Source organism: Heloderma suspectum, chromosome 2 (genome assembly GCF_057233095.1).
Source record: "Heloderma suspectum isolate Gila_16-S chromosome 2, 16-S_ref, whole genome shotgun sequence".
Taxonomy (NCBI): domain Eukaryota; kingdom Metazoa; phylum Chordata; class Lepidosauria; order Squamata; family Helodermatidae; genus Heloderma; species Heloderma suspectum.
In genome coordinates, this window is record NC_139459.1 from 325,416,337 (window position 1) to 325,425,984 (window position 9,648).

General features: G+C 43.1%; 1 protein-coding gene across 2 annotated transcripts in view; it reads left to right on the forward strand.

Moving 5' to 3' along the window:
* FRMD4B (FERM domain containing 4B) overlaps positions 1 to 4,910 on the forward strand; it is a 177,842-nt gene extending 172,932 nt beyond the window's left edge. For both annotated transcript variants that reach the window (XM_084840423.1, XM_084840424.1), the window contains exon 23: positions 2,386 to 4,910. In XM_084840423.1, coding sequence (XP_084696549.1) covers positions 2,386 to 2,506 — 121 coding nt within the window. In that variant the 3' untranslated portion in view covers positions 2,507 to 4,910. The remainder of the gene's footprint in view (positions 1 to 2,385) is intronic.
* The last annotated feature ends 4,738 nt before the right edge of the window (positions 4,911 to 9,648 follow it).

Sequence of the window (9,648 nt, forward strand, 5' to 3'; positions counted from 1 at the left end):
GCATTTCTGTATCAGCCTGAAACACCATACAGCGCTCCTGAAATGTGTGATGTAAGATCCTATTTTATGATATGACCCTGGTGCATTACTGGATAGTCTCTGTGGCTAGCATTTATTTGCATGTACAGTGTATTTTAGGCTCAGCCATCTGCATGCAGACATTAAATTAGAGAGAGAAGTGGGGGCGGGGGGAACGGGATATATCTATATAAGTAACGAAGGAAACCAACAGAACTGCTTCTACACATGCTATGGAAAGCCACAAGCAACTTCTGCACACTTACCCAGTCATAGATTCAGTTGTATAGTGAAAGAAGGGTCACACATGTCCCCCTCTGCCATGTTCATAAGGTTAATAAGACACATGTGCTCCAAACATAGGCCTAATTTCATGCATTCCACCCCCACCCCCTTTCCCTTGGTCAATCGGGCGTGTTTGTGGAGCACTCTCATCACGTTGCCTTGTATGCATCACTGCCTCCAGCATGCAAATAGGATATTTGGCCAGATGACTGTGAATTGACTTACATTGTTCAGTAGGCATGTGTAGGAGCAGTTCTGTGACTACTACGGCCATCACCCAAGTTGCAACTGAAATTGTGGAATGTAGGTGACTGATGGTACCTTCTGTGCATGGTGCAGGGAGCTGTGTGTGTTTGCACCTCCATCACACAGATATGTTCTTTGGCCGTGTGGCTGAATTAAGTGACCCCCTGCAGGGTCCTCATTCTTCATGTCTTATTTTTTTCATGTGAATTGGCTTTGAGTCTGGCCTTCTACAAAAGATGTGTTTTTTTAATCTTATTGTAAGATGAGGTGGGGCATTCATGCCATAGAGGGCACATCCTCAAAGCAGTAGCTTTGGACAACCGATGCTGTTCACTCTCTCTCTCTTTTTTAGTGATCATTTGCACTTTTATTTTCTCCTTGTTTGCATGGCAGTTCTGCCAACAGCAGGTAGCCTAGCAGGTAGCAGTGCTACCAAGTGTTATGTTACGCAACTCTTTCCGCTTCCTTTTTCGGACTCTGCTTTTGTGTCTGCCCCTCTTTTCTTCATTCTCTTAACTCCACCTGTTATCCACCAGAACAAAGGCTTCCTGTCCAGGGGATTGCTTGTGCCCGCAGGAATGAGATCATGTTTACATACTCTTGTGCTAAATGTAGCCAGCTTAGCATAGTAAGTACTCATGACCATTTTGTGTATGGTTTGTAATGAGCCAGCTGCCGTTCCTTTGCTTATTGCTGAGCTGGCTTGTGTGAAGTTATCTAGTGAGATACAGGCATTTGCTCAGTTTGATAGACTGTAGTATCAACTATTGCAGTTGATCTTTAACTAAATTTCTTACAGATCTTAATTTTTTTAATGGAGTTACTAAAATATATAATTCTAATGCTTTATTACGAATTACCTGACTGTCCTTATTGGATTTCAAAAACCTGAGGAGAGCGAACATAATTTTGGCAACTCTGCACAATGGCCTGGCTCGGACATACCGCTAAACAATGATTTAGCTGGGCCTGTGTGCTCCCCTATCCTCCTAGTCAGCTGGGAGAAAGACATTGGAAGCTTTTGTTTCCATTTTCAATTAACTGCAGTTTAGCATTACTTCCAAACCCAAGCTGTACTTATTCCAGACTATGGTTTATTGAAACAAGCCCTCTTCATAAAGTGCTTGTTTAGTAAATCATAGTAAGCTGTGGTTAGTTAAAAATAGAAGCAAATGCTTCCTGAATATTGCACCGAAGGAGGAGAGGAGAGAAGGAAACACATTTGCACCGAAGGAGGAGAGGAGAGAAGGAAACACATTAGCCTGAGGCTCATTTACATAACAATAAACTATAGCTTAGTTTTGCATCCAAATACAGCCATTGACTCCAATCCAGCACACTGGTCAAGGCTCCCATTGCCAGCTCTGGCATATGGAGCTCCTTTTCTTACAGGGTTTCATCAGTGACAGTGGGGAAGCCTTGCTTTCATACGTAGGGCTCTCCCACTGTCATAGAATTGGTGTCAAATCTATGTTTTTCACCCTCTTTCTGTTCATGTTCTTTAAATCTACATAAGAATGTATGATGATACCAAGATTATCATTTTGGTAGTCTGTTTGTGTAAGTGTGTTGTATCCTGACTTTTGAGGATGGGATAGAAATACAAGCAAATATACTGTTTTGTACTTTCTTAATGACTGTTTATGTTACAAACTCTTGCTAGAGGCACACAATGTGTAATTAAAAACACAAACGAACTGTTGACTCGAGCTTAGAAGCGCTGCTTTGAGGACAGAGGTTACTGAATATAAAGGAGTCTCTTCAAGCACACACTAGGGCACCAGCTGAAATCCGAGTTCACCTTGCATGTCACTGATGGCCATACTTCTTTTGCAGGATGTATGCTGAGACAAGCCAGTTGGACAGCAGTGATAGGAACCAGTTGGAAGGTGATCCGCAAGACAGTGAGCAGAGACTGTTCTGGCATGAGGATTCAAAGCCTGGGACTTTAGTATGAATCTGCCCTCTGCTTCAGTTACCCCGTGTGCCTTGCACCTTGTGCTGTTCCTACAAAAAACAAGCTTCCTGGTGCAACTAAAAAATGAGGATTGGTATGGGAGGATGAAAAGCGTTCCACGAGAGAAAAGCTGCAAAATCTCATCCAGGCTAGCACAATAATAATGGATCCAAGTAACCCAAACGAGGAAGGGGAGTCTCAAGAAGGGGTCTGGTTTTAAATCTCCTATTGCAAAATGCAACCTTCGGCTGAAGTATTTTAGAAAGCACTTTTTTAGAAGATGGGGAGCTGTTGCCATTGCAAACTTCCAAAAATGTGAAAAGGCGAATCTTGTTGAGACTATTTTAGGAGCACAACTGAGAGAGACAGAATTGCAAGGTTGGAGTCACTCCTGCCATACAGCACTTGCTGATCAAGAAGAAGACTTTGTGATCTATTGAAGGACAACGTGAGCATATGAATGGAGCAGAAGGTTGATTTCCAGTTGCAGCACTACTTGAAGGATGTTTGGGTTTTCAAACAGTATTTTGAATGAGGTTAAAGATGTTTTTAAGGTGTGCTATCCTGAATGTGTCTCTTACACAAGCACCATTGGGGCAGGGGAGGGGGGAGGAGAGGAAGCGGCAGTTTCACATTGCAATGTACCACATAAAGCTGAGCCTGCAGGGTGGTTGTTCTTTGGGAAGTGGGGAGCAGGCAGCTTCAAACTGCTTCTAAGATTTTTTTTAATGTAATTTTACACTTTTTCTATGATACGTTTCTATTTATGCAAGGATGCATGCTGTTTTAACATGGAATGCACTGAGAAACACTTGGGATGCTTCCAGACAATGCCTTTATTGTGCAATCGCCCTGCCTCATTCATAGAATTTTACGGGGGTTCCAGGCGACGGCATCTTCCACTTGTAATCCTCCTGTGTTTTCCTACTGTTTCTTCCGTCTTTTTTCTTTCCACAAAAAAACCCATTGAGGAGGAAAAGACGGAATCGCTGCACATTATTGTTTGATTGGCAGTGCTAGGACTCCTTCATTTGGAAGCATCCTTGGTTTCGATAAGTTTGCAACAAAGTGAACTACCAATGTGGCAATATGTCTAATGCACTGAACAATTTTGGTTCATGCTGGCCAGTATTATTCTTTCTTTTATGATGAATGCAAATGCATTTAACAATAACACCAAGTTGGTGCCTTAAAAATTGAAGGGCATTAAAAGAGTAAAATATGTTACCTGAAAAGCAGGTGCACTATTCAGTCGCTTGCCCCAGTCGAAGAAGTCAGGAGCGCAGCAGAGGGTTGAGTGCCCATTGTTGCTCTCCTGGAGTTCCCCCATCTTCCAGATGTGATCAGTGGTGCTTATCTGTTGGTGAGAGGAAAGAGAGTAGGGAAAAGGACTACCTGGATTTAGTCCAGGTTGGAGGTTGAACTAAATTGAAGGCTGACGGTGCGAATCACCATTAGGTGATTCAGTTGCTGAAGAAACGTGGCCCTACCCTGCTTCGGAATCCACGTATCTAATTCATGAATGGAAGCTTGTTTCCATGTGTGGATTGGGTTCTATAGACTGGGGCAACCGAGGGATACATTATCATTTTCATTAAATCAGTGAATACTGATTTTGTTGCAAAGTCAACTGCAGGTTTTTTTCTAGGAGGGATCAGCCTACCTCGTATCATCTACCTGTAGGAACAAATTAGCTAAAGATTATCTAGTGTAATTTTGCAAACTGTAAACAAATATTTTTGTTTCTCAGCTGTTCTGTGCTTCAGGATTCTATACAATGGTGCTGTTTGGGGATTTTTTTAAAAACATAGGATGCATCACTCCTTGTTCATATTGTGAATAGAAAAGTTTCTGAAAAAACAGTTTTGGACCTTTTTTTACTGATACTCCAAAGCATGTAAAAATAATTCTATAAATACACACACATATATATATATATATATATACAGAGAGATTCTGAATTTGTTAAGCTGGTCCTTAGTCATTTGTATTATTAGAGTTAAAGTTTGGAATAAACATGGAAAAATTAAAACAAAAATAATTTATTTCTTTTGTGCATATTTGTATAGCCTTTTAGAAACAAGAAAATCTTTTTTGCGTATTCTTTTAATGCTCCTGACTTTTTAAAGACCTATGATTTTGAATAGGTCAATAAACTTAAATGTATGCTACCATGTTCTGTATTCTCTATTTTATGTTTTTGTTTGTTTAAGTTTCTGTCTCTTGCAGAGTGGGTTGCAGCATAAAAACAAAACATATGTAATACAGGGAATGATCCAGCTGAAGTTAAACACTTTTAAGCCCTATTGATTTTAATGGGAGAGTTAAGTATGTGCTTAATTCTCTCCCATGAAATCAGCAGGACTTTTTAAATGCCTTAATTTTGGCTAGAGCACCCCTCCCCCCCCCCAAAAAAAAAAACTGGTAAAATTTTTTTAAAAAAAACAAGTGGAAACACTTGTTTCCAGATGGGGTCCGGTCAGTGGAGCTCCCTTCTGCAAGCTCTGATGATTTGCCCCTTTCCGGAAGCACGTGTTTTCACTTGTTTCAGGTTATGTTTATAACTGCAAAAGTCCCGTTGTGCAAACAGTGGGTCCTGCAAGCACATGGGCACATTAGGATACCACCCCAGGACTTTTAGGCCTACCCAATCTCTCTTTCTCTCAGTCTTGTTCCCTCAGTCATCACTTCTATTTGCCCCCCATCACCTTTCCTGTAAGCTTCTGTGTTACCAGAGCCAAAGTGGACGTCCTTGGGTTATGTATGCCTGTTTTAAAAATAAATAGCTGGCACTGGGGGTGGGGAGGATGACGGGAGCCAAGCTGGATCAGGACCATGGCAAGGGTGAAAGTTTCAACCCTTTGCCCTTGCCACAGTGCCCATCCAAACTGCTCCCTGCAATGGCAGCTATTGGTTTAACAAGGCAAACACACAAGGCCTAGCAATGTGATTTAACATGATGTCTAGCTTGGCCTTCAGACAAATGGCTAAGGGATCTTGGCCTACCTTCTTTTCTTTCTTTTCAAAGCCACTTTTTTTTTTTACTGATTAGCAAAATTACCCTTTCTACATGTTATTTTAATATCTCTCTGACCACAGTATGCATCCTAAAATAACATCTGCAGAAAAATCCTGATTTTAGTTTGATATATACCAGGAGAAGCCCACAGTTGTTGTTATTCAGTCGTTAAGTCGTGTCCAACTCTTCATGACCCCATGGACCATAGCATGCCAGGCCTTCCTGTCCTCCGCTCTCTCCCCGAGTGTGCTCAAGTTCATATTCATTGCATCGGTGATGCTATCTAGCCATCTCATCCTCTGCCGTCCCCTTCTCCTTTTGCCTTCAATCCTTCCCAGCATCAGGGTCTTTTCCAGGGAGTCTTCTCTTCGCATTAGGTGGCCAAATATTTGAGCTTCAGCTTCAGTATCTGTCCTTCCAATGAGCAGTCAGGGATGATTTCCTTTAGGATTGACTGATTTGACCTCCTTGCAGTCCAGGGGACATGTAGGAGTCTTCTCCAGCACCACAGTTCGAAGGCATCAATTCTTCAGCGCTCAGCCTTCCTTATAGTCCAGCTTGCACAGCCATACGTTGCTACTGGGAAAACCATAGCTTTGATTATACGAACCTTTGTCGGCAAGGTGATGTCTCTGCTTCTTACTATGCTGTCTAGGTTTGCCGTAGCTTTCCTCCCAAGGAGCAAGCGTCTTTTAATTTCATGGCTACAGTCACCGTCTGCGGTGAGCTGGGAGCCCAAGAAAATAAAATCTGTCACTGCTTCCATTTCTTCCCCTTCCATATGCCAGGAAGTGATGGGGCCAGATGCCATGTTTTTTTTTTAATGTTGAGTTTCAAACCAGCTTTTGCACTCTCCTCTTTCACCCTGAACAAGAGGCTCTTTAGATCCTCTTCGCTTTCTGCCATTAGGGTGGTATCGTCTGCGTATCTCAGGTTGTTGATAATTCTCCCGGCAATCTTAATTCCAACCTGTGATTCATCCAGCCCGGCATTTCTCATGATGTACTCTGCATATAAATTAAATAAGCAGGATGTCGTGCTCCTTTCCCAATTTGGAACCAATCGGTTGTTCCATGTCCGGTTCTTACTGTTGGTTCTTGTCCCTCGTACAGGTTTCTCAGGAGACAGGTAAGGTGGTCTGGTACTCCCATCTCTTTAAGAATTTGCCACAGTTTGTTGTGATCCACACAATCAAAGGCTTTAGTGTAGTCAATGAAGCAGAAATAGACATTTTTCTGGAATTCTCTTGCTTTCTCCATGATGCAGCGAATGTTGGCGATTTGATCTCTAGTTCCTCTGCCTCTTCGAAACCCAGCTTGTACTTCTGGTACTTCTCGGTTCACATGCTGCTGAAGGCTAGCTTGTAGGATTTTGAGCATCACCTTGCTGGCATGTAAAATGAGAGCAGTAGTTTGAACACTCTTTGGCATTGCCCTTCTTTGGAATTGCAATGTAAACTGACCTTTTCCAGTCTTGCGGCCACTGTTGAGTGTTCCAAATGTGTTGGCATATTGAGTGCAGCACTTTCACAGCATCATCTTTTAGGATTTTAAATAGCTCAGCTGGAATACTGTCATCTCCGCTAGCTTTGTTGTTAGTAATGCTTCCTAAGGCCCACTTGACTTCACTCTCGAGGATGTCCAGCTCAAGTTCAGTGACCGCACTGTCATGGCTATCAGGGTCATTAAGATCTTTCCTGTATAGTTCTTCTGTGTATTCTTTTCACCTCTTCTTAATCTCATCTGCTTCTGTTAGGTCCCTGCCTTCTTTGTCCTTTATCATGCCCGTCTTTGCACAAAACGTTCCCTTGAGATCTCTGATTTTCTTGAAGAGATCTCTAGTCTTTCCCATTCTATTGTTTTCTTTGATTTCTTTGCATTGTTCAATTAAGAAGGCCTTCTTGTCTCTCCTTGCTATTCCCTGGAACTCTGCATTCAGTTGGATATATCTTCCCCTTTCTCCCTTGCTTTTCGCTTCTCTTCTCTCCTCAGCTACTTGTAAAGCCTCATCAGACAGCCACTTGGCTTTCTTGCATTTCTTTTTCTTTGGGATGGATTGAGTTGCTGCCTCCTGAACAATGTTACAGACCTCTGTCCATAGTTCCTCAGGCACTCTATCAGGTCTAATCCCTGAAATCTATTCCTCACCTCCACTGTATATTCATCAGGGATACGATTGAGGTCATACCTGAATGGTTTAGCGGTTTTCCCTACGTTCTTCAATTTAAATTGAAATTTTGCAAGAAGCAGCTCATGATCTGAGCCACAGTCAGCTCCAGGTCTTGTTTTTACTGTCTGTATGGAGCTTCTCCATCTTTGGAAGCCCACAGACATTGATTCTAATTCGGTGTACTCTGCATTCAGCCATCTTCTCTGTCTCTCCCTCTTCCTCTTCCCCCCTCTCTCTCCCTCCCTCCCCCATACATGTTTGTATAGAGATTTTCTCCCAAACACCACTCTGCTTTGTGTCATTATCTGGGGCCTCTCTGAGGCAGCTACTAGTTCTTGATAGCTATGTGCTACCTCCAGTAGCAGAGGCAGTATGCCTATGTACACCAGTTGCTGGGGAACATGGGTGGGAGGGTGCTGTTGAGCTCATGCCCTGCTTGTGGATTTCTGGTCGACAGCTGGTTGGCCACTGTGTGAAAAAAATGCTGGGTGAGATGGACCCTTGGTCTGATCTAGCATGGCTCTTCTTACATGACAGGTGTGATCGTTTCCTTCATGGAAAAACTTTTAAGACTCTTAGTGCCTCAGAAAACTGTCTCTGTTTCTTCACAGCCTACCAGAATATAGTTTGTGGCTGTTGAGGTGAGTGAGGCACCAGAGTATTATTGGACATAAGTTCCCACGCCTGTTCATCACGCCTGATCGGTAGCACCAGTTGTGAGCTGTCCAGGGTACACACTGGTCATGGTGAAGATCTACTGTAACTTGCACATGTTTAGCCATGATACAACTTGCAGAGAGAAGGAATATAGGTTGATAAAAACATGTCCAGAGCCACAAGGAGGTTGTCACATGTTCTGTATTTTGCAGCTTTTTTCTGCCTATGCCTTGATGCATTGCAAGAGAGCAGACAATGTCAGTCTTCATACATGTTAAGATGTTGATGGTATTGAGTTCATAGAATCATAGAATAGTAGGGTTGGAAGGGGCCTATAAGATCATCGAGGCCAACCCTCTGCTCAATGCAGGAATCCAAGTCAGAGCATTCCTGACCAAAGGCTGTCCAGCCTCATCTTGAATGCCTCCAGTGTGGGAGAGCCCACCACCTCCCTAGGTCATTGGTTCCATTGTCGTATTGCTCTAACAGTCAGGAAGTTTCTCCTGATGTTCAGCCGGAATCTGGCTTCCTGTCACTTGAGCACATTATTCCATGTCCTGCATTCTGGGATGATCGAGAAGAGATGCTGGCCTTCCTCTCTGTGACAACCTTTCAAGTACTTGAAAAGCACTATCATATCTCCCCTCAGTCTCTCTTCATGGGGCTTTGTTTCCAGTCTTGTTGCCCTCCTCTGAACCCTCTCCGGTTTGTCTGCATCCTTCTCAAAGTGCGGTGCCCAGAACTGGACACAGTACTCCAGATGAGGCCTAACCAGTGCTGAGTAGAGGGGAACTAGTACTTCCCGGGATTTGGAAGCTAGGCTTCTATTAAGGTAAAGGTGTCCCCAACCAGTTGTGTCCGACTCTAGGGGGTGGTGCTCATCTCCATTTCTAAGCCGAAGAGCCAGAGCTGTCCAAAGATGCTTCCGTGGTCATGTGGCCGGCATGACTGAACACCGAGGTGCATGGAACGCTGTTATGAGGCTTCTATTAATGCAGCCCAAAATAGCATTTGCCTTTTTTGCAGCCACATCACATTGTTGGCTCATATTCAGCTTGTGATCTACAACAATTCCAGGATCCTTCTCGCTTGTAGTGTTGTTGAGCCAAGTATCGCCCATCTTGTCACTGTGAATTTGGTTTCTTTTTCCTAGGTTCAGAACTTGGCATTTATCCCTATTAAATGTCATTCTGTTGTTTTCTGCCCAGCACTCCAGTCTATGAAGATCACTTTGAAATTTGTTTCTGTCTTCCAGGATTTAGCTGTCCTGCCCAATTTTGTGTCATCTCCAAATCTG